Source organism: Oppia nitens, unplaced genomic scaffold (assembly GCF_028296485.1).
Source record: "Oppia nitens isolate AA-2021 unplaced genomic scaffold, nextdenovo-longstitch-racon4-pilon3 scaffold1_pilon_pilon_pilon, whole genome shotgun sequence".
Classification (NCBI taxonomy): domain Eukaryota; kingdom Metazoa; phylum Arthropoda; class Arachnida; order Sarcoptiformes; family Oppiidae; genus Oppia; species Oppia nitens.
The window spans coordinates 3,142,955-3,168,173 of record NW_026533199.1 but is presented as its reverse complement, the minus strand read 5'-3'; the positions used below and the strand labels follow the sequence as shown (position 1 = coordinate 3,168,173).

At 29.9% G+C, this 25,219-nt stretch overlaps 8 protein-coding genes across 9 annotated transcripts; 5 read left to right on the top strand and 3 right to left on the bottom strand.

Moving 5' to 3' along the window:
- Nucleotides 1-649: 649 nt before the first annotated feature.
- Nucleotides 650-1,865, top strand: LOC128952363 (cuticle protein 14-like). The gene is made up of 3 exons (XM_054297747.1): nt 650-838; nt 917-1,160; nt 1,225-1,865. Exons 1-3 carry the CDS (start codon nt 737-739, stop codon nt 1,446-1,448), a joined length of 570 nt encoding a protein of 189 aa, XP_054153722.1. The 5' UTR covers nt 650-736; the 3' UTR covers nt 1,449-1,865.
- A 605-nt stretch (nt 1,866-2,470) lies between these two features.
- On the bottom strand, nt 2,471-4,845 carry LOC128952358 (probable methylmalonate-semialdehyde dehydrogenase [acylating], mitochondrial). Its single transcript, XM_054297742.1, has 7 exons — nt 4,551-4,845; nt 4,397-4,471; nt 4,119-4,280; nt 3,871-4,063; nt 2,917-3,804; nt 2,769-2,842; nt 2,471-2,701 (listed from the first exon to the last, which is right to left on the bottom strand). Exons 1-7 carry the CDS (start codon nt 4,632-4,634, stop codon nt 2,603-2,605), a joined length of 1,575 nt encoding a protein of 524 aa, XP_054153717.1. The 5' UTR covers nt 4,635-4,845; the 3' UTR covers nt 2,471-2,602.
- A 370-nt stretch (nt 4,846-5,215) lies between these two features.
- Nucleotides 5,216-6,958, top strand: LOC128952361 (activator of 90 kDa heat shock protein ATPase homolog 1-like). The gene is made up of 2 exons (XM_054297744.1): nt 5,216-5,627; nt 5,732-6,958. The coding sequence occupies exons 1-2, from the start codon at nt 5,548-5,550 to the stop codon at nt 6,705-6,707; spliced, it is 1,056 nt and encodes a 351-aa protein (XP_054153719.1). The 5' UTR covers nt 5,216-5,547; the 3' UTR covers nt 6,708-6,958.
- Nucleotides 6,959-7,215: 257 nt separating this feature from the next.
- LOC128966256 (ATP-dependent RNA helicase DDX55-like) lies at nt 7,216-9,143 on the bottom strand. Its single transcript, XM_054313105.1, has 2 exons — nt 9,076-9,143; nt 7,216-8,989 (listed from the first exon to the last, which is right to left on the bottom strand). Exon 2 carries the CDS (start codon nt 8,947-8,949, stop codon nt 7,216-7,218), a length of 1,734 nt encoding a protein of 577 aa, XP_054169080.1. The 5' UTR covers nt 8,950-8,989; nt 9,076-9,143.
- A 970-nt stretch (nt 9,144-10,113) lies between these two features.
- LOC128952360 (lysosomal acid glucosylceramidase-like) lies at nt 10,114-12,153 on the top strand. The gene is made up of 5 exons (XM_054297743.1): nt 10,114-10,261; nt 10,332-10,828; nt 10,904-11,073; nt 11,154-11,622; nt 11,726-12,153. Exons 1-5 carry the CDS (start codon nt 10,219-10,221, stop codon nt 12,107-12,109), a joined length of 1,563 nt encoding a protein of 520 aa, XP_054153718.1. The 5' UTR covers nt 10,114-10,218; the 3' UTR covers nt 12,110-12,153.
- Nucleotides 12,154-12,392: 239 nt separating this feature from the next.
- Nucleotides 12,393-16,948, top strand: LOC128951701 (heterogeneous nuclear ribonucleoprotein L-like). Of its 2 annotated transcripts, none has more exons than XM_054296955.1 (11): nt 12,393-12,672; nt 12,769-12,836; nt 14,204-14,270; nt 14,353-14,535; nt 14,602-14,665; nt 15,545-15,613; nt 15,684-15,852; nt 15,980-16,196; nt 16,265-16,649; nt 16,718-16,813; nt 16,879-16,948. In XM_054296955.1, exons 1-11 carry the CDS (start codon nt 12,613-12,615, stop codon nt 16,935-16,937), a joined length of 1,437 nt encoding a protein of 478 aa, XP_054152930.1. In that variant the 5' UTR covers nt 12,393-12,612; the 3' UTR covers nt 16,938-16,948. The 2 variants fall into 2 exon arrangements, with proteins under 2 accessions (XP_054152930.1, XP_054152929.1); XM_054296954.1 differs by having other exon boundaries at nt 14,602-14,671.
- Nucleotides 16,949-17,005: 57 nt separating this feature from the next.
- LOC128951702 (protein ZNRD2-like) lies at nt 17,006-17,820 on the bottom strand. Its single transcript, XM_054296956.1, has 3 exons — nt 17,597-17,820; nt 17,453-17,534; nt 17,006-17,340 (listed from the first exon to the last, which is right to left on the bottom strand). Exons 1-3 carry the CDS (start codon nt 17,696-17,698, stop codon nt 17,006-17,008), a joined length of 519 nt encoding a protein of 172 aa, XP_054152931.1. The 5' UTR covers nt 17,699-17,820.
- Nucleotides 17,821-17,882: 62 nt separating this feature from the next.
- On the top strand, nt 17,883-24,221 carry LOC128951699 (nuclear pore complex protein Nup133-like). The gene is made up of 8 exons (XM_054296953.1): nt 17,883-18,192; nt 18,287-18,429; nt 21,989-22,635; nt 22,704-22,763; nt 22,827-23,151; nt 23,250-23,391; nt 23,552-23,618; nt 23,680-24,221. Exons 1-8 carry the CDS (start codon nt 18,014-18,016, stop codon nt 24,169-24,171), a joined length of 2,055 nt encoding a protein of 684 aa, XP_054152928.1. The 5' UTR covers nt 17,883-18,013; the 3' UTR covers nt 24,172-24,221.
- The last annotated feature ends 998 nt before the right edge of the window (nt 24,222-25,219 follow it).

The window sequence follows — 25,219 nt, the reverse complement described above, 5'->3', positions numbered from 1 at the left end:
GTTTTTTATTTTTGTTTTTTACTATGCAATGCAATAAAAATAATGATTAAATAAAATTCTTTATGTTATCAATTAAATCCACAAAAAATTGTGTTCAAATCTTTTAGTGCTATTATAAACGCATTTTTCAAAATTTTTGTTTGTTTTTTCTCTATATTTTTATTATAAGGTGTTATTAACTGTTTTAACATTGAAATCTGAAATCATAACATTTTTATTTTTTGTTGTTTGGCTTAACACTCAACAGAAAAAAGTAGTTATATTTGAATTAGAAAATAATTAGATTTAATCAAATGAAAAAAATCATACAATAAAATGCATACAAAATTGAGTGAAAATAGTAGAATTTTGGTGGATATGTTTTAATTAATAAATAGTAGATTTAAAAAAAATAAGATTTAAAATAAAATAAAGTTTTCAATCACTGTATTTACTGGTCGACAATAAGGCTAAAACCGCACCCAATCCGTGCACTTTGGGATGTGATTTGCATAATCCACAAGAACTTCCACAAGAAAGATATAGACGACAACTCAAGGCGTATATCAATTGATGACAACCTTGAGGTCCTTATTCTTGTATTATTCAAATACAATCGGACTTCTGGTTCTTCAGTAGAGCTGACGTCAGATAATAATTTGATATATAAAGTGATTCAAAACTTTCGATTCTTTCAATCAGTAATTGGATTCACTATTAAATTGTTTATAAAAACAAAAAAATCCAAAAATAAAATATGAAATACTTTGCAGTCTTAGCCGTTGCTATTGTCGTCTGTGTGAACGCCAATCCGCATATCGTGAATACCGGATCCTCAGCGGTCTCGCGTCAGGACGATGTAAATACATTGATATAAATTGATTTTTAATTATAAATTATAATAAAACTTAATAAATATATTAATTGTTATGTTAAGGGTCACGGCAACTATGCTTTCTCCTATAAGGAGAATCACGCCAGCGGTGGTACCTTCAGACAAGAGAAAGGAGGACACGGAGGAGTAGTTGGTTCATATGGTCTCACCGATCACGACGGCAGACACCGAGTTGTCAACTATGTTGCCGATGCCCATGGATTCCGTGCTGATGTCAAGACCAACGAACCAGGTGTCGACCCTAAACAAGATCCGGCAGCCGTTAGCATCAATGGAGGACATTACGGTTGGTCAACATATTTATAATTTGTAATAACATATATTAATAATTTCTAATTCTTAATATACAGCTATCTCTGAACCGGTTAAGATTATTTCCGGACCCGCCTTGGGTTACGCTAATGCTGAGTACGGTAGTGCTTATGGTGGACACGGTTACGGATACGGTCACGGTTACGCTGCTGGTCCTAGTGCTTATGGTGTGCATATCAACCATGCCTCCTACGCTGAACCCGCCAAAGTGATAGCTGTTGGTTATGGTGGTTATGGCGGTTACGGTCACGGAAAATGGTAATCAACTCAATGGCAAAAAAAACTTTAGGCTAATTTGGATCAAACTTTAAACTATAGTAATATGTATTATATCTATGCTTATAATATAATTTATAAATAGTTTTGCATTCACTTCAATTCAATTTGTGTTCAATTCAGTTCACTTTTTAATATATTAATATAAATTTTATTTATGTTTTCTTTTTAATAATTTTAAATAAGTTATAAATTTATTGCATTTTATATTTGTTATACAATTTGTGCACTCAATCAAACAATACTGAAATATGTAATTTAAATAAATCTATTTTAGAGAAAAACAGTTTATCAACTTTTTTTGTAAGTTTTTTATACTGTAAAAAAGTTATGTAATGATAAATCTGTTTTAATTTAGTTGTCATTATTTTTATGTCCATTCAATAAATCACTTGCATTCCTATATTTTTTGTTACTTTTAACCCCAATTTTGTGTTACACTGCAATAAATATCAATTGATATAAAAATATGCAACAATTGAGTTCAAGTTTATGTACAGTATATTATAGCCAATAAAGCCTTACTTACATTCATTGAATGCCTGTAAGCTATTTAATCCTATCATTACTTTACATAATTGAAATATTTGTATACAAACCCAAATGTGCTACAACTATCATTAAATTAACATAAGTTATAATAATCTCATAATTTTTAGTTGTTTTCATAATTTAAATGATATATAATAAGTTTAGCACATTTTTTTTGATTGGATAGACATTAGCTACTCTTGCTTTTAATAATGATGAATACTATAAATTATAGTCTATAATGATAAAAGTTTATCAATAGCATTGCATTTACGGTAATCTATATTTTATTTTATTTGTTAGAAAATTTTTGATACAATATTTCAAGTGTTGTAAATTAGACATTCAATCACTTGTTTTAATGTATAAAATAAATTTTATTATTAACTTACAACAACAACAACAAAAATATATATAAATTTATAACATATTAAATGTTAATTTATAGAAAATGATAAAATATAACAAAAAGCTCATTACATGATTCAATAAGATATAGTATTTCAATATTATTCAGATATTAAATTTCAATAATAATAAAATGTCAAAATAAAAAATCAGATCAATTTTGGCATCAATTATATGATTGAATTGTTTTATATTAACAAATTATTTCATAACTGGGAAATTAGTGGCAGCTTTGTCTGAATGGTGTTCCGGTGACCACAATTGAGTTACAGTTTTAAGTTGGGTGTAAAAGTTTAGACCCTTTAATAATAATAAAAAATAAAATTAATTATTTTTACATAAATTTTTAACAAAAACAAAAACTCACAGCTTTTCCATAGAAATTATAGTCACCGAGGAATGAGCCACGACTTCCAGTAAACGAGAACATTGGTAACGGCACTAAAAAATGGACAGTTACCGGTAATTAGCTGTTTACATACATATTCACAATAGTACTGATATATAACATATACCTGGAATGGGAACATTGACTCCAACCTGTCCCACATCAGTCTCGTGTGTGAACTTTCTAGCAGTTGCACCGTTGGTCGTAAAAATAGCTGTTCCGTTGCCGTATGGATTAGAATTTATTACATCAATGGCTTCATCTATAGTGTCGACATTCAGTGTTATCAAAACGGGTCCAAAGATCTCTTCTTTATAGCATTTCATATCTGGCCTAACATTTGTCAGAATAGTGGGTCCAACAAAGTTTCCGCTTTCAAAACCGGAAACTTTAATATTACGCCCGTCGAGTGCCAACTTAGCGCCCTCTTTGACACCGCTTTCTATAAGAGAGCAAATTCTCTGTTTGGCTTCTGGAGAGATAACTGGTCCCAAATCGGTGTTAGGCACGTGTCCGGCATTGACTTTCAATTTCTTTGCTCTTTCCACTAAATCATTCACCCATTCTTTGGATTCGCCTACAAATATAGCGGTAGACAAAGCCATACAGCGCTGTCCTGCGGCACCAAAGGCAGCGCCGGCCAACTGATTGAGTGCATGCTCTTTACTGGCGTCCGGCATAACCACTCCGTGATTTTTAGCGCCCATATTTGACTGGACACGTTTACCATTTTCCGAACCTCTATTGTATATGTATTTTCCGGCCACATCTGAGCCGACAAATGATATGGCTTTGATTTTCGGGTTATCGCAGATAAAGTCTACAGATTTATGCTGTCCATGAATAACATTGACAACACCCGGAGGAATGCCAGCCTCTTCTAAAAACTCCATAAGAATCATAGCGGCTCCGGGATCTCGTTCTGATGGCTTTAACACAAAAGTATTGCCACAAACCAAAGCTAAGGGGAACATCCAAAGTGGAATCATTGCGGGAAAGTTGAATGGAGTTATGCCTTGTTTTCACAATTTGTATACAATTAACAAATCTATTCAATAAGTCAACCTATCCTTTAAAATACCGGCGCAAACTCCTAATGGCAGTCTGTATGACATAGTGTCCATGTCTTTAGCAATTGATGGCAGTGTTTCTCCCAACAGAAGTGATGTCACACTACAGGCGTGTTCGACCACTTGTAAGCCACGGAAGACATCTCCTTCGGCATCGATTGTGGTTTTTCCCTGTTCTTCGGTAATGCTGTCCGTCAATCGTTTCTATAAATATTTTTATTTTATTTTTTTTTGGTACAAACTATCACCAAAAACCAACCAAATTCTGTTTGATAAGTGATTGCAATTTAAACATAGTTTGTTGTCTCGTAAGAACTGATGTCTTGGACCACGTCTTAAATGCATTGTCTGCAGCATTGACTGCCGCTTCCATTTCTGAATCGGTACTCTTCGGTACCCGAGTGACCACTTCATTGGTGGCCTATATATTAGTACAAGTTATAATGACAGCTGTGTCTTAATTTAGATATTGTTTTATATTATATTTGATTAAATTATTTCAAAACAAAAAAGACAAGAATATTATAAAATAATTACCGGATTTTTCACATCAATCCAGTCATTGGTTTTCGATTCAACAAACTTTCCGTTTATAAAGAGTTTTGTAGTCTTCTGGAAGTTTAAAAGACAATTGTATTTATAGACAATAATTACTATTATTATCTTCAGACTAGAAAAACAAGACTATTACCACATTTGATGACAAATAACGCAAAGACACAAAGTTTGGACACAGAATTCGTGTCTTTGGAACCAATTTTGTGATGAAATGCATGTCTTTTATTATAATTATAATTATGTATTAATACTACTAATTGTGGGACCAATTAATACAAGAGATGTTTGTCGTTAACAACAGTCTGTGGTATATCTGTCTGAATAGTCAACTGAATGGCATTGAAGTCGTCAGTTGTCTGGTTCTGTTGGTGTCATCAGAGATGAGATCTGTTTTTGTTAGGGAAAGCCATTCTCAAGGATAAGGGCTTTACATAACTGTCCTCACAATCCTGTCCCCACCAACTAATAGCTTACAGTTTATATGAATGGCTCCACACATGTATTGCATAGAATTTTCCAGATTTTACACTAAAATTACTTTTAAAACTCTAATTGTTCACAAATGTCGTACACTAAATAAAGTTATCTTTTTGACCCTATTTTTGGTTTTAAATAAATAAATTTTTTCAAAACAAAATGTTTTAAAACAAAATAAATAAAATTAAATACAATTAAATTTATTATAAATATTGTTTTAAAAAAGTTAAACTAATTATTTAGATTATTATTATTTAATATGAAATATATGAAACTTTATGTAACATTTGCCCCAAAAATGTTTTTTTTGTAACTATTTTAGTGAATGAATTGGTAATCAATGAGAGGAAACTTCTCGACACTTGTGTGTTGTGTTTGTCTATACATTGGATTATATTTTGTATCAAACCTTAAATCAATTGTTGGTCTAATATATTGAAACAGTGATTGAATTGAATCCAAACAAATCCAGTGATAGTATCTCATCAATAGTGGTGTCAAATAAGTGATAATAAATAGTAGTCAACAATACATACAAACATATCTGACATCTGATCGCAAAAGAAAACATTGTTTTCTATATCATATAAAAAAAACATCAATCAATCGCTTTTAATATTAAGTGTTTGGAACAACTATAGGTGATAATAGAGATGGCAAAGTGGGGCCATGGTGATCCCAGATGGATTGTTGAAGACAGACCCGATGCCACTAATGTGAACAACTGGCACTGGTTAGTCATTTAGTGTCACTACCGATGAACCACATTATTACCACTTTTTTTGTTTATAATCTTGTCTTAAATTTTAATAATTGTTTGTATTGTTTGTCAATCAGGACAGAGAAGAATGCCTCGCAATGGTCTAAGGATAAGCTGAATGAGTTGCTAACAAATTTCGAAGTGGATGAGCCCGGAGTTGGTTTGTGTCACATAACGAGTGTCGATAGTATCGATGGAGAAGCCGTGGCTAACAATAGGAAAGGAAAGTTGATTTTTTTCTACGAATGGGTTATAAAATGCCAGTGGAAGGGAAGGATCAATGGATCTGATGATGAAGTTAAGGGAAGTATTGAGATACCGAATCTTAGCGAAGAAAACAGTGCCGATGAGATTGATGTCAACATTTCAGTTGAAACACAAGAAACCGGTTCAGACATTCTTAAAGAAGTGATGCGAAAGAAGGGCACTGAACTGATTCGTAAACAATTGCAGACATATATTCTGCAATTAAGGGATGATTTTGCTAAAGATATGATAAAACCATCGAAACTTATGTCCGGCGGTAATATAAATGCTTTCAAAACGGAAAGTCAGTCAAAAATAGATGCGGAGAAGAAAAGTGAAGAAACAAAGACAAAGATGTCCTCATTTAATGGTATTACTAAAAAACCTGAAGACGAAAAATTTGAGACGACTTCACTCAAGTTTACTGAAGAACTGAAATGTATGGCTGAAGATTTTTATAGATCATTCACTGAAGTCGAGTTGATTCAGGCCTTTACAAGAGGTCCGGCCGTTGTGAACGCATCAGTCGGCGGTGCCTTTGAATTATTCGGTGGTAACGTTGTCGGAACGTTCACTGAATTAGTACCAAACAAACTGATTAAACAAAACTGGAGATTCAAGAGTTGGCCGTCAGAACACTACTCTCAGGTGACCATCACTTTGGACCAAAAGAGTGATTGTACTGATGTGACTGTCGAACAGTTGAATATACCGAAGCATGACTTCGAGCGCACCGAAAATGGCTGGAAATACCATTATTTTGAAAGTCTTAAGCGAACGTTCGGTTTTGGCGCTTCACTTAACTGACAACCGAATAGTTAGTTATTAGATATTTAAATCAATTTATAATTTAATTAAGACATTAATTTCAAGTTGTGTACAGTTTAAACACTCATAATATTAATAACAAAAAAAAAAGTAATACAGTTTAGCAAAAATGATATCATTTTAACTTAAATTTTAATCTAAAAAAATACTGAAATCCAATGCCATGTTTACGGTACTATATTTTTAAAATGTTGTTTCAATTTTTACTATATTATTATTATTTATTTAGTTATAAAATAAAATGTTATAATTTATACTTACCGGTAKTTTTTTTTAATACGGAAAATGTTTTTACCATAAATAATAAAAATGAAATAAAACTAAAATATTTCCGATAAATTTTGATAAAAATTGTATCAATTTTTTCATATAATCAGATCAATTGTTTTTTATCGATTTATTGAATCAAATCTAATAAAAATAATTAATTTTGTAATTTGTAAAAAATAATTAAAATTTTATTACAAATAATAATACAATTGATTATTTAGAGACCAAAGTGTTCGTCAAATTGTTGAGAACTGATGAGTCCTTTCTTTAATTTCTTAACCATTTTTGCGTCTTCAGCCAACTCTTGTATATCTAAATCATTAATGAACTCTTTTTTTCGTTTTCCCTTTAATTTAGTCTTTTTAATGAGTTCTGCATTTTTCGAGACGGGTTTTAAACGATTTTTATCAAACTTTTCTTTATTGGGATCTTTAGCTAAAAAGTTTTGTTGTTTAAAATTTTTGGCTATTCGTATGTCATCCGGTGATGTCTTAAACATTGAACTACCTCTCGGCCTATGCCTTAGCTCAGGCATTGCTGGCACTTTGAGTAAGGCATAACCGTTGGCGATATCATTGATATCTAATTTTTTATACAAAATAGTAGACATACAGTGCTTCGAGCTATAGGTTCTGATAAATGATACGAAGGCTTGCATTCCTAACTCATAATAAGTTTTATGTTTTCGCGACTCTTTTTTCATGAATTCAATGACATTATTCTTCAGATTTTTGTCAACATTTAGGTTAGTCTGCAATTGCTTTACATCGACACCCTTTGACTCACATAACTCAAGAAACTCCATTTCCGTTGGCAATACAATAACAAGAGTATTGCCGGTAACGCCCACCTGATGTCCACTTCGGCCGCATCGATGAACATAGTCCTCAATAGTGTTTGGCAAATCCAAGTGTATAACCCAATCGACTTGCGGTATATCGACACCTCGGCTCATGACATCAGTACATAAAAGTAAACCACTTTTACATTTACGAAATTCATCAAAAATCTTTTGTCGACTTTTCTTGAGTTTTCGATGTAATTTCAAAATAACAAACTGTTTGATCACTTTCTGTATGAATTTGGTGATGGGATTGGAAAAGTAGTTAACCTGAGCACAGGTAGACATAAATACTAAGTATTTGGCGTTTGGCTGTTGTCTCACAAGTGATATAACAAACGCTAACTTTTCTTCACACGAATCGAGACAAACATAATGGTTATGAAGTAATTGTGGCATTTGAAGACAATCACCACTGGCTGACTGATCAGTATATTTCTCTTTGATCTCAACTTTAACCGGATTTCTAAGTCCCGCTCTAATCAATTGATCCAATTTTTTKGTTTGAGTTGCAGAGAACAGACCAGTTCGTCGTTGTTTCGGAAGATAAGATAATATATTATTCAAAGCCGTCTCAAAACCCATACTGAGTATGAGGTCGGCCTCGTCTAAGACAAAAACTTCGAGACACTGTCGGACTCGACTGGCAAAGAGATCGCACTTCTCAAACATATCGCATAGTCGTCCCGGAGTTGACACCACTATATTAGCACCAATAGTCTTGTAACGGTCAATGTCCTGACCAACTGATGTGCCGCCAATCAGAAGCAGTCCTTTTAACGGAATATTTTTATTGTCGACAATGAATTGGTTGAGTACTTCATATATCTGTTGMGCTAACTCTCGGGTCGGACTCACGACAATAGCGCCCACATCTGTCTTCTTAATCGATTCGTTAGACGACTTCTTCAACAAAATATCAATAATCGGTATAACAAAAGCCAAAGTTTTGCCGCTACCGGTGACGGCCTCAACGGCACAGTCTTTGTTGGACACAAACAACGGTATAACTGCCGACTGGACAGCCGTCATGTGTGCAAACTTTAGTGACTTCTTGACCACTTTGATGATACATTTGTGGACATTCAATGTGCTCCACGACAAAGACATTATTGGTTTCAATGGTTATCAATCATATAATGTATATTAACTAAAACAAAAATATAAGATAATTTGATTATTAATTAAATTAAATTAAATTTTATATATCATATGTAACAATAGTTCCAATAGTACCATGCACATTTTTAAAAACATTATCACTATTATTACATTATGTTTTATATTGCGTTTACTGTTTATATACTCTATATATTTCAAGCATTGCTTTTTAATTTTGAAAAYATTAAATAACRTTTACCTTATAATATACACAAATAACAGTACAAATTATATCTAAAAAGTATTACTGAATAAAAAGTTTTAAAAATAAAAAGTTTACTGTATATTAATATTTGTACCAAGGTATTATTATTAATATATTTATAGGCTAAATTAGAACTACTAAATTTAAATATATATATACTTTATAGTATTAAATTTAGTTATTATTATTATTTAAGGTAATTGTTTTATATTTCAAAATTGGCATTTACTATTATCGGTTATATTTATAAGTTTAATGTATAATTTAAATTAATGTCTAAATTWATRTTTTTGTTCACACAACATATGAAATAAAAAATAGTTTCAAGTTTACTAAGTAATACAAAAACACAAAAATAATTTAAATTTTGCAACAATTAAAAATTGWTAAATTTTCTATCCAGTATACTCATTTTATGTATAATAAAAAATGTAAGTTAAAATAACAAATATCATTGTTTAATACTTAATCAACAAATACATGATACAATGTATAAAGATAGTATTTTGATATGAAAACATTTATASAGTAATAATATTAATTTTTATTTCATAAATCACTAATATTATAATTAGTTTTAAAAATTGTTTATATTACTACTGTATTAATTATTATCGTAAAAAATTATTTGATTATATAATTGTATAGATTATATACAGTATATGGTCTATTAGACTGTACTAATCTAATTAGTTAATAATACTAAATTAAGTACTGTATTAATAGTTTATTTTATTTGATAATAATTCTAATTGCGATAAAATTTTAATAATAACTAATAGAATATTTAGATAGTAAACACTTGTCAAATATAACTTATGATAGCAAATACTTATATACTAATATTTAATCAATTTATACATGTATATAAAATTTTACTTTTGTTTTTAAGTTATTGTAAATGTTTAATTTATACTATTAGCAGCAATTATTAATATTAATATGGTACTGTTAGTTTAATTAACTATTAAATTTATAATTAAGTTTAGGATTATAACTAATTTATATAAATAATGTATTCTATAACATTAATTGTATTATCAACATTTATTTTAGGTAAAAAATAAAATGAATATACATTGTAAAATATACAGTATAAATATAATATATATGATATATTTTTTAGTAAATGCAAAAAATCCGTGTGTGCACAGAGATTATGGAAAGGGAGGAACGGTATGTGTTTGTAATGCAACATATTGTGACACATTTGACAAAATCGAGAAAACTTCGTCCGGAATTATAACACGATTTGAAAGCAATAAAAACGGTCTCAGATTTGATAAATCGTTATTAAAATTCAAAAAACAATTAAATAGTTTTACGCAAAATAATGGAAAGACAATTCAAATCAATAGAAATAAGACATTACAGGAAATTATTGGTTTCGGCGGCGCTTTTACAGATGCGGCCGCTATTAATATATTCAGTTTGAAACCACAATTATCTCAGAGGATAATCAATGATTACTATTCATCAGATGGCTTATCATATACTATGGGACGGATACCTATCGGTGGCAGTGATTTCTCAACACATAAATACACTTACGATGACTTAGACAAACGGGAAGACTTGGAACTTAAGAAATTCAATCTAACAAATGAAGACTTGAAATATAAGGTTTATAATTATATATAAATTAATGAAAATTAATGAAAATTTATTTAAATTTTAAAATTTGTTGATAATATACAGATACCATTAGTAAAGTTAGCTCTAAATGTAAGCTCAACTATAAAACTATTTGGTAGTCCATGGAGTGCACCGGCATGGATGAAGACTAACAATGATATTGCTGGGAAAGGTAGTCTTAAAGGAGATGCCGGTGGACCTTATTATAGATCATGGGCTCAGTATATTGTTAAGTAAGGTTTTATTAATTTCTGTTGTTTGCTAGTTATTACAGTTTTATTATAAATAATTAAAAAAACATAAAAATCAATAGATTCTTAAACTCATACAAATCAAATGGGATTGAGTTTTGGGGTTTAACCGTTCAAAATGAACCAATCGATGGACAAATACCCGGCTTTCCATTCAATGCAATGGGATATACAGCCGAACAGGAAAGAGATTTTATAGCTAAAGATTTGGGTCCGACATTGAAAGCCGCCAATTATGGTATCAATAGATTGAAACTAATGATTATCGATGACAATAGAAGTTCAGTAAACAAATGGGCAAATGTTATACTTAACGATAGTTCTAGCGCTCAGTTTGTATCGGGAATTGCATTTCACTGGTATATGAACGCCGCGAGTCCGCCCACAGAGTTAGACAAAACATATCAACAATTTCCTAATTATTTCATATTAGCTACAGAAGCGTGTGAGGGATGGTCTCCTTTTGAAACAGTTAAGGTCTCACTGGGAGACTGGGGTCGGGCAGAGACCTATGCTTACGATATCATTACTGTATGTTTTTTATATGAAAATATATTGATTCAAATAATTTTTTAATGTTTTGTTTTTCTCTTAAATTTTAATAATAATAATAATAATAACTAACTATTCATAGGACTTACAACACTATACGAGTGGTTGGATTGACTGGAACTTAGCGCTCGACACAACTGGTGGTCCAAATTGGGCCAAAAATTTTGTCGATTCACCCGTTATTGTCAACTCAACAGCTAATGAATACTACAGACAACCAATGTTTTACAGTTTGGCTCATTTCACCAAATTCTTGGAACCGCTTTCAAGAAGAATACAGACCACAGACACCGGTACAGACCAGTTGCAGACCATAGCCTTTGTAACACCCAATCAGTCAGTTGTGGTCATCGTTTTGAATCGTCTCAACGATACCATTCCGCTTACATTAGTTGATCCCGAATTGGGATCAGTTGAGACCAATGTTCCGCCACATTCTCTGCAAACTTATGTTTGGTATAAATGATAAATTTTTTGACAATAAAAACATATATATAATGATAATATTAAAAAAGCAAAATTATAGTGAAATTATTAAATACAATATATTAACTATTATTAATTAATAATTTTAAAAAATGATTGATTTATTAATTTATTAAATAATTGAATAGTTTTATTACATTTTTCATAATCACCGCTTCAATTGCTTTGTCTCCAAATGTGTCATCAATTATGTGCAAAAAGTTGTCAATTTGTTGCTATAAAATCAATGGTAAGTTAAAAGACAATTGAAAGACATAATTGATGAATGAATTGATGTAATAATAAATATGGACTCAATATGAGAGTCTATTGTTGACTATAATCGCAGCCAAACATCAAAATCTCATTGATTTTTGCATTGAATGACAACTATTTGATTGAATCAAATCAGTTAATCAAAGAAATCAATTGTTTTTTTAAAATTTCAATTCTTCGGCTTTTTCGGCAAAGTTTACCACAAGAAGTAATAGTGTTGTGTCCGTTATGATGACAACACTTGCATACGACGGACATTCAGCCAAACGGATCAAAACGGCTGAAGAGGTAAATGAAATGAAAAGTGACGGCCAATAGGTCTCAGATGTAATGAATAATAATAATAACGATTTGTTTGTATGTATTTTGCTGACCAAAAAACAGGACCGCAATTTTGGACAAAACACGGCTTATTTTGGACACTCCAATTCCCGATACTCTAACCCGAACCGGTAGGTGTCGTATGACTTGTCCATTGAATAAAAAAACATTTGTCAGTCATTACAATGACAACAAAATTATAGATTGTTTTATCAATTGATTTATTAATTTATGTATTCAAGTGTTTGATTCAGACTATCCTTTTGATTCAATACATTATTTATGGGATCAATTTGTTGTGATTATCGTGTATTATGGTGTGTGTGTGTGTGGATGACAATTGTCATTGATCAAAAATGAGCATGATAAATATAAATTAAATTGCATATTTATTAATTTACCGGTATATATATTCATATATATATATATATATATATACTGTAGTATTGTATAATTAGAAATGTGCATGCTGCATTTGTTTGATTAACAAAAAAATCAATAAACACATTGATCTCTATTATCATTGGGTTTATTTAATATTATATAAACACTTATTTAAGTTAAGTTATAAATGTATATAAATATTAACAAATTTTTTTTAATGATTTTTAAATCAATATGTTTAGTATTAAACGTTTTTGTTTTTTTTAAAGTACACATGTTATCCAAATATTTAATAAATTGACGGTTTTTTCCCACAGATAGATAGATAGAGAGAAAAACAAGTATTGATAGTTTGAAACTAGTTTTTTGTTTGTAAGTTAAATGACAAGAAAAGGGCACTCAAATCAGTGATGATATTATTATTTTTAAAAAATATTATATAAAATGTTTAAATTGAGAGGAAATCTGAGAGTTGACTGTTGTTGTTGTTGAACAACAAGATTCAAGTGATTCAGGTTTTGCTGCACACCATTAGATATGATCGGTGCGAGTGATGATCAATTGAATGAATACCTGAGCTTTAAAAATATAAAAATAAAAATTCAAACACTTTTTAATCTTATATAAAAAGTACTTGTCTTCCGATATGTGGCTTATTTCATGAATTTTCAATGTCAAAGTCAATAGTGTTTTTGAATATAGTTTTAGTAGAAATTAAAAAGATTTAAATTGTTATTAATTAAGTTAAAAATATTATATTTTAATTTGTTTTTGTGTTGAAACCCATCTCTCTATTTATATTTTTAATACCCAATGGCAGTGAATGCAGCGTTTGATGCGACAAATCGTTGGCTATATATATGCCATCAATTGAATGCATTCATACGCTTTCGTCTCCACGATTGCAGTGAACCTAAAGTTTATTCACCCCAACCACCCCTTTCCTCACTAACAACATCACACAATCCCAATCTGTCAATTGATATCTACTCATCACTTAATTTTAAACATAATTTACACAATAGTCATAATAATAATAATTATTTAAAAACAATGTATGAATTAGTATATATACTGTATATAAATATTGATCTGATTATTGTCTATCCAATAGAGATGACGATCGCGTGAATCACGTGCTTCTCATAACTGTCATAAACCCGGCTTATCCTATAACATGCGTAAGATTTTTGTTGTTATAGATTTGATATATTAGTTAATTTTAAATGGTTTACAACATTTGACAAAATTGATAACAAATAGGATGTAATAAACCAAATCTGCAGTCCCTCTGGAAAAGTGTTGAGAATAGTTATATTTAAGAAGAATGGCGTTCAGGCAATGGTTGAGTTTGATTGTGTCGAGTCTGCAAAACGGGCCAAACAGGCACTCCATGGATGCGATATCTACTCCGGATGTTGTACTCTACGCATTGAATACGCAAAGGTATGGATCAGTTATCTCTCGGTTTATCAGTTATAACTATACGCTAACTATATCTTGAATGTATAGCCGACAAGACTTAATGTCTATAAGAATGATAACGAGAGTTACGATTATACGAATCCAGCTTTAGGTGAGTGTAAGTCATAAATTTCATTTTATTTCATTAATACTATTATATAAAACATAACTATATATATATAAAAAATATATCCCTAACTATAAAATCCAACAAAAATCAAATTAAATCCAAACCAAATCAAAACAGACTCATACAACAAATTACCGACAAATTGCACTGACATTTAATGTGACATTTCTTATTTTTCAAAAAAACTAATTAAAAAAAATATTTATTCAACTCTTATTTCAATTTTTAAAAAATTCAAACACAAACCAAACTCAAAAATCAAGAAAAATTCAATAAAAAAATCTATCCTTGAGTTCATTTAGAGCTCAAAACATGAATATATATTTTTTAAAATTAAAATTATTTGAGTAATTCATTCACAATTGAGTTATGGATAACAAGAGAAATAACTGAACATTTTATATAAGAAAAAATAAAATACTAGTTATATATATATATATATCTAAATTATATATAGTAAGTGTTCAACAAATTGAAACTGAAATTTCACAACAAATTACATTAATTTTATATAAAAAACAACATCAATAATGAAGACATCAAAATCACGTAAAAATACAGAGAAATATTAGGCAACACATTGACCACCGAATCCATGTGTTAACTCATTGATCATATGCTTAGGCTTTCCAGTGGGACCTCATCTCAGCCAACAAAAGGACAGTCATTTGGAGTCGGTTTATAAGTATTACTGTCCAAGAGTTTGGGCTTAATTTGATGGTTGTGCTCATAAATATGGTACTTATGGCTCTAAAACAGTACATCAAATCATATAATAACCTTCACATAGTACTCAAAATAGTTTTGGAAACTTACGATTTGATTATTCAATCAATTAAATTATCTGTATTTGTCTTTTAGGTAAACAACAACAACAACAACAGCAACAACAATGCGATAGACCGGCACTTTTGACTGAACCAAATCCTCGTATGTATTATTTTGTTACTTTTCTTTGTTAGTCATTATTAGTTAATTATCGATTTTTTGCAATAACAAGATATGATGGGAGACGGAAGGAACCAAAATTCAATGGCAGCTCCACATCCAGGAGCTTATGGTGCCCCCGATCATCACGACGGCTATCATCATGACGGGTACGGTCGTGGACCACCTGCTGCAGCGCAGCCTTATATGGGTGATCCCTATATGCAACAAGCGGGTGATCCGTAAGTATAAACTTTATAATATTATATTAATAATAGAATTATTATAATAAAAATTAGAATAATATAATATTTAGTATATAATATTACCGGTAATTGTAAATATTTTTAAATATAAATAAAAATAAAGGTATAGAGACGGACGTCAACCACCAGTATTGGCTACAACACCAGCTCCTGGTTATGGACCACCACCCGGAGCTGCTCCACTTATAGGTGGCGGTCCTCCACCACCGGCCGGAGCTCCACAACAGGGCTCTGTTATGATGGTCTATGGCTTAGACGGAGAAAAGATGAATTGCGACAGAATTTTCAATTTGTTTTGTTTATTCGGAAATGTGGTTCGGGTTAGTAATGAAAATACTATAGACTATTTGAATTTGTAAAACAAAATAAAAATTATCTTTAAATTTAGGTAAAATTCTTGAAGAGTAAGGAGGGCTGTGCTATGGTTCAAATGGGAGATCCGGTTGCAGTCGAGAGATGTGTCAATGCCCTCAATAATGTAACATTTTTTGGCCATAAAATGCAATTGAGTTACTCGAAGCAGGCTTTCCTTAACGATGTCCAACAACCCTTTGACTTAAACGACACTACGCCGTCATTCAGGGATTTTATGGGAAACAGAAACAATCGGTTCACTAATCCTGAGGCCGCCTCTAAAAACCGAATCTCTCCGCCGGCCAAAGTATTGCATTTTTTCAATGCTCCGCACGGCGTCACCGAAGATGATATTATGAATATCTTTAAGCAAAACTCAACTGCCATCCCAAGCGGTGTCAAGTTTTTCCAGTCCAAGAGTGAGTGTTGAGAATCTAGTGTTGAAAATATAATTTTTATTGATTTTGATTGTTAACCATCAAAACAGCCGAAAGAAGTTCTTCGGGTTTGATTCAGTTTGAAAGTGTTGCCGAAGCCATGGAAGCACTTGTTCTTTGCAATCACGTGTCGATTCCCAATCCAAGTGAGTGTTTTAATTCTAAATTATGTCAAATATAACCATTTAATTGTGATTATTGACACAAATAGGCGGAAAATTTCCATTTGTATTCAAATTATGTTTTTCATCGACTGGTTCGCGGTTTTAAGCATTTATTTAAAAATATTTTTTAGTAATCAATAGAAAAACAAAACAAAAAAGTATTGATGCAAAAACTTATTGGTTTGAAGTGTGGTTTAACTTATTTAGTGTCAAAAGTAAATCAGCGCTCATTTTGACAAAATTAAGTATTTGTAAGCATTCACTCATTTGGTCGCACGTCTTGAGCCGATCGACGGCCCAAACCATCTTTTGGTGGACCGTCTTCTCCACGTACTGTCTCTCTGTCTCCACATTATTATTATTACTACTATTACTATTAGCAGAATCTAAAGTCTTGTCCGATGGACTGACGGCCCTCTTAACCGAAGTCCTCGATTCAATCTCCTCTTTGTAATTGTCTTTAATCATTGCACTAACATTTGATCCATTACTCGATGATGAGTTTGGCACTAAGTTTTTTTGTTGTCAAATTCAAAATAATCATTTAATTTGAGATTTTTTTTGCATATGTATTATCATTAAAATAAAAATTAGTTTTTTGTCCACAAAATCCTGTCTTACTTTGATTATCAACTGATTGAACATTGATTTCATTACAATATATACAGTATTCGGTCGATGTCTTTGTTTTCATCAATGGTGTCTACAGGATATAACATAAGACATACTAAGTAATAGCCGACAATCAATCATATGATGAAATACCTGACATTTGGGACAATGATTATCCAAAAGAGTATATCCTTTCAGTAGATATGAACCCATAATTTTTGTTATCTTGTCTTCGACGGTACGATTGAATGACATTTTGTCGAAAGTATTAAACTTTATCACTCGAAACAGTTCCTAAACAATACCAAAGAAAAAAGAAAAAGTGAAAACAACAACACGTTTGAAGACGTCTTGGAAAACGATTTTGTTTGTAAACCAATGGGTAATAAATTGTATAAAAAATGATTGAATGAAATGGTGTCTCCTTCTGGTGTTTTCATTACTTTTTCACACATTTTTCAAATTTGTTGTCTATTTTTGTTGTCGTTTTTGAATGAAATGTGTTTTAACGGCATTTACTGTTAAAAAATTGAATTAATTAAGTGGTAATTGTGTTGATTGTATCGGTCAATGAGTGTCCGCAAAATGTATGGTTCAAGACGTCCGCCGACGACCACTACTCGATCGCCATACGAGTCGTCGACAACTAGTTTTCGGTCACAACTGAGCCAATTGGCGGCCAATCAGAGCGCCAATCAATCGTTTGACACTTCGCTCAACAGTTCATCATATATGAGACAATTCAATGTGTAAGCAGTTGTTGGTGTTGTCGGCGGATCTGATTATCTTAATCTCGACGGTCTCTAACTAATGTTTTTTTTGTTGAATATATTTTGCTAATAGATTGGACACATCGGTCAACATTTCAGCCAATAATCGGTTCAATCAGTCACTGCAGTTGTCCAGTCAAACAACAACTTCACATTTACTTAAATCCTACCAAACATTACTACCTGTGCTCGTCATTGAGGCCATCTCTTCGGATGGTATGTCATAATATATGATAAGATACTAACAAAAGTGACCACAAATTAGCTCATAATTAATATGATATGTTTATTGTAAAACTTAATACAATCAATCAATCAATTTATAATTAATTTTTTTCTTATAAATCACATTTTGTGATACTTTCGTATATTACGATATATATACTGTATATCAATATTTATAATAAATATATAGATATTATCATAAATATGTCATTATATAAGACATATATTTTCAAATTATTGCCAACATTTTGAATATATGAATATATTTAAAAAAAAGTACTGTATTTGCATATATATAAAAATATATCTAAAATATTTGATAACATAGACTACAAATGCAATAATATTCAAAAATGTTTGTCACAAATGATAGGCTTATGTTGCGATAAATATAGAAAAATAAATAAATATATTGTAAAGTTGTGATGACTATTATATACTGTAGTTTTTTTATGTATCGGTATATAAATTGAGTTTCACGACTATATGTGTGACCGTTTGGACAAACAAATATAATTTGATATTTAATATTATAATCTGTGATGTATTATATTTTTAATATTAAAATTATTTACCGTTTACCGTATGTACGCGCATATAACCCCCCCCCCATAGCAGGTTTTTAAGAAATAAAAATCAACTTTTAGTCTGGGGCTGTAACTCACATATAGCCCCATAGTTTTACATATAGCCCCGGATGCCTTAGGGGGCTATATGCTCGTACGGACGGTACTTATATATATATATATATATATGTGTGTGTGTGTGTATATATATCGTAATACAAGAATTAACTAATAATTTTTTATTATAAAGAATAATATTTTATTGAAATCTTGGACTGATTTTAATCAGTGAAATGGTATGAATCGAACAATTGATGAATTGGTGTTTTTTTTGTTAATATAATGTTTTATTTTTATACCGATGATTGCTATATATATATATATTAACGTATTTAATATAATAATATCTATCCAAATGTCATAATAAGTCATTTGTTTTGCTTTTGAATAGTTTTGTTTTTCCATTGTTTTCATTGTACATAATCTTAACATTTATTGATTTATTTCTGAGACAACATTATAGTTGGTTATCACAAGAAAAAAAAGATTTTTCTTTTCCATATAAAAGTTATATAATATAATACAATACAATATAATCATTATTACATAGACTACAGTACAGTGTGTTTGTGAATATATTCAGTATATAGTAAATGATTTTCATTTTTGTCTGTAAATGAAAGCGACATTTAATATATAATATATTCTTTAATTATATTTGAAAATAGTGTTTCATTAAACACTTTATGTATCAAAAAATCTTGTTTTATTTCATCTGTAAAAATTTTTAAATATATATTAGACAACAAAAAAAGATATAAAAAAAAGATAATGTGAAATGGATTTAAGCTTTTCATGTATATCTGTATTTGAAAAATGTATTTTTGAGCCAATGATATATTTGTCAGTGAAATGCTTTAAAATGTGAATGCATTTGATATAAATTGTGTTTTTCCGCTTAATGTTTGACTTATCGATAGCACAGTTAGTTCTATACATTATTATTATTATGTGGTATATATTATACCAGAATATTCTTTAGCGCTGTAAATGTGTCACCGGTTCTCTCTCTCTCTCTCTCTCTCTCTCTCTCTCTCTCTCTAATTCTGGTTAATTCATGATTGGCTTTTGCTATACAATAGTGTAGAAGACAATTAAAATGCAATGATAGCACACAAAACACTAAATTAATTAAATGTCCGTTCAATTGGACGTGAGTTGTGTGGCTATTAAACTATTTATATATGACTTTCATTTCAAATCGATTTTATCTCTTTAAAAACATTATTAAGTTTTCTTTGATTAGATTTTTTAGTCAGAATTATAATTTATATATAAATAAAAGTTAACAATTGATTATCATTTAAGTTAGACATTTATTAAATGGTAATAAAATTTAAAATGATTTAATTTAATCAATTCTGATGTTTATAATTGAAAAATAAAATCGATTGTGACATCTGAAGAATTTATATTAAATTTACTGAAATTAAACAGTGATTTATTATATAGTTTTTGTTTGTTTTTTGTATGCATTTATTATAATACTGTATAATCTTTTAGAGACTTTAAAAGATTTATATTTTGCGTTTGTATAATTAAATTAAATGTATATATAATTTTATCGATTTTTATTTTTTTTAAATTTATTTGTATCTTTAATGAATTATATATATATATATAGAATACAAGTATTGTGTTATGTATTTTTTTAAAAATGAAACAATTATTACAATTATTAGCCATTTAACTAAATTATATCCATTTGACTAATTATGAGCTGCAAATTGTGTCCAAAAAAATAACATTTTTTTAAACACTAGCTTTTCATTATATGATTGACAAGTAAATGATATAAAAAAATGAATGAAATTTTGTTGTTTGGATCATACAGTATATGTTGTCCTCAACCATCTATTATCACTATTTCACTGTTAATGACTTCTTGTGTCTGATATTATGTGTCGTAAGCATAACATTACTCATTGGAGTAAAAATTTTTTTAGTTTTTATTAATGACTGCTAAAAAAGTTAGGATTAGATGACAAAAAATATGAAAATTACTGTAAAAAATACCAGTCTTTTTCATCCAAATGATAGCCAATACAAACAAATTACATATAGAAAAAAATTTCTAAATATTTATATACAAGTCATTGGCACAGTTGTTGTCTTTTATTATTATTATTTTTTCGGTACAATTGTTTTTTTTTGTGGCCACATATGCGAAGTCTATTTTGTTATGATAAGTGCCTCAACTTTCAAGTCTCGTATTATTTGGTAAATGATTTGAAAATGTTTGCCACAAATGTTATTCTTAACTCTTATTTTTCTCTTCTTTTATCTGTCTTTTGTAAATCTCATTCATTTACAGAAAATATTTATTATACTAAAGAATATTCATATGATTTCCTGTGTTTTGAGTGAAAGTCATTATAATTTATACGATTCTTATATAAATATTTATGATGTTTACATATCATTCATGTTATTATTTAGCTTTAATGATACACAACTTCACACATTATTATGATAAATATAATGGATAATATTTTTTTGTAATTATTAAATTAATTAATATTTTATTAGTAAAAAAAGTTATTTACAAAAATAATTATATTTGCAAAACAAACCGTTAAATTCCTTGACTAAAATTTTTATTTTGTTATTATTATAAATTTTATTAACGCAATGTTGCTTTTGAAAAGCATAATATTTGAAGAATCTATAAATTAATTTAAATTGATTATAAAATAAACCTTATCTCAGCACAAGTATAAGTAATAAATCATTTATCCCATATGTGTTTCATTGTTTTGTTAAACAATATCTAATATAATCTAAAAATGCTAACTCTTTTGTTAACAAAATTAGTATAAATATTTTGGTTATTAGTTGTAACCCAGAGTTTTGACATTGAATTAAATAAAGCGATAAACTAATTAAAAGTTTATAAATACTATCAAAATATATACTGTTTTTAGTGTTTTCGTTGGGATCACTGAGTGTGAAGATGTCTCCTGAGGGCTGGGCATGGCTTGTATGCGGTCGACGACTATTTGTCTGGAAATACAAACAGGACGACAGTAGCAGAAGCTGTAGTTGCTATGAACTTCAATTACCACCGAGTGATTTGTCACACAATGCAGATCTAGTGTGTGTTTTGGACAGAACTCAAAAGTCACAGTCGATTCCCTCTACCATTGCTGTCACTCCCGAAGGAATTGTTAGATATTGGCCTAACATTGCATATGAAGAACACTCTATAGAGACGACAGCCATTGACCTGCAGGGACAGGAATGTATATCGCTTACAGACATTGAACCATACGGTTACATATTAGGCACAACCACCAGTTCCTTAGTTCATATAACAGTTAATGTAATTGATGGTCAAAACACAATCAATTGTAGGTTATTGAAAGTACCACAAGGAGTGTTAGCTGGCTTTGGGCGTAAGGTCTCATCGCTATTGTTTGGCTCAATGCCGGCCACACTATCATCAGAAACAAAACAATTGTTTAAAGTGGTTCGCAGTCATTCATCAAATTTATCGGATGAGCACTACATTTGGGTGCTCTCCAGTGTTTCCGCACAGAAATGGCATATAATTGATGACAACACAGAAAGAGTAAACTAAATAATCATTATTTTAACCAAACATATAACTAATGAGCGAATATATCATTAATTCCAAAGCTAATTGTGGACATGGACTTAGAGAGACCCGTCAAAGACTCATTTCTCGACAAAGTTTGGGTAATTTTAATACTTTAATAATGTTATAAAATTTTATTTATTCATATACTGCCTATTTATAAGAACCGGGAGACCACTCATCCAAACCAATTGAAGATATGGCTCATCGATATTGGATTTACTAAATCTGATGAATTGGTTTTATTAGTGGCCGGACTTAATGCCGAAGTCTCGAACCAACTATATTATGCTGTCATTACATTTAGTGATCTAAATATCAGACCCGAGACCAACATATTATTTAATTCATTTACTGTTTTACGTAATCACACGGTTTGCTATACAGAAGAGGATGAGGAACACCTTCTTAATCTTCATCTGCTGTCCGGAGCATTCAATAACCAATGGGTTTATATCTATAGTAATACACAAATGTTATGTCTTAAACGTAAGTTATTATATATATATATATATATATATATATATTGGTATTTAACATTTGTTACATTATTGTTATTTTTATTATCTTTTTGTTGTTGGTTTAAGTCGGAAGCGATAATATAGATCTAATTGATTTCAATTCACGAGACGACGGTATTTTAGGAGCTGGTATTTGTGATGGATTTCCTTTGTTGTTCACCCATAAAGATGCTCTCCTATCGATTATTCCTCCCAAACCAGATATAAGGTATGTCTAAACAGTTAATATATAAAACATTTTAACCATTATATAGTAGTGATGTTCGTATCACATAATGCTTGTTATTGTAAATGTAATGTTACAAAAAAATCTTGACATTTCATATGATTTATCTATTTATATATATATCAAACGCTTACCTATCAAGTGATGTAATGGATGTGCAAACCATTGATGAGGATATACTACCAACGGATGATAGCATTCATTCGATGGTAAGTCGTCTTAAATGTGTTTTCATTAAAAGCAATCGATTAATTCATAGCACTTTTATAGGCGCAAAGTCAGTACATGCCTTCAGCGACAGATTCTGTAGAAAACAATGCTCTCAACGACGATAACGTTGGAGTCATGATCTCTAATGATGTGCTGCAAACAGATCAACGTTTGGCCGAAACCGATGCACTCAATCAAACTACCGGCGAAACCAACTTCATTGAGAATGAGCCGCAACTCAAATGGTTACATGAGATCCATTTGGACCGTTTCGATGAGGCCTCGGAAACGCTGAAAAACTTAGCGCTCGACGAGAAAAACATGAGTCGCAAGAAAACATTGCTAAGCTTAAGCAAACTGTCGGCACTGGCAGCTGGTCTAACCGTTCCCGACGAGATTGACATGCAATTAGAACTTATTCTTCATCAGGAATGTCTGCCACAAGAAATTAAATCCAATAACCAATTGGATATCAACTCTATAGATGAAGTGCCACAAGAATTAATTGAAATCTATTCGAGCGAAACAAACGCTGAATTGGTTTCAATGTAATTGTTTTTGTTATATATATTTTTTTGCACACAATTATTGATTAATGCGATTTAAGTTTTAGTATTTTTTTTTATTTAATTAACATTATATATACACAAATATATTTTTTTCATAAGTTTCCAATAAAATACTATTGTTTTATAGTTACATAAATAAAGTTAATTTAATTAACCGAATAACTGCTGACTATAATGTTATGAGAAAAAAATGTTTAAATTTAATAAAACAATTAATAGGAAAAAGTTTGTACCAAAAAATTGTTTTTCAGTTGTTTTAAGTAATTAGATTTCATTTTGGGATTAACTTTTGCTTTTAATTTTTAGATATTTATCTATATATCTGTTCTCTACTTATTATTTTCTAAATCTTTTTCATTAAAATTTCTGAAAACGAGAATTAATTAATTCTTACTGTATTTATGTTTTCAGTGGATCCCTATATTATATATATGCTATATAAATGGTAACAATCTTTTGTAAAAATCACAAAAAATTTTGTTGTTTTATTTCCGTCAAAAAGTCAAAATGTATTTTATTTTGTGCACAAAATGCAATCACTTATCAAATCTTATATCCCTTTTGAGATTAAAGTTTGCTTTAAAATTTTGTTGTATTTTTTTGGGCCAAATATTTCTGATATTGAATGAAAAAAGCAAATACAAATAAAATAGAAATATATCGATTATATAAAGTAAATACAGCTATGTTTATATCAATAAATATATTAAATATTAATATATTGTTTAATATAAAATACGTACTAAATATTATATATATTTATATATATATTTTTAAATAATAAAAAAATAGTTAATTTCATAAAAGTATATTAATTTCTTAAACTGTTATTAATGACAACATTGATAGTAAAAATCTAACTAAAGTTTAAAGGAAAATGTTTTTAACTGTAACTACTGTATGACTTCCCTTTATGATCGAAAATATCATAAGTTCATTGATTTAACATAAAAAATGAAAACCATTATTAAATATATACAGTATATTGTTTGAATTGCATCAATAGTTTATATTAACTGAATTTGATTTCA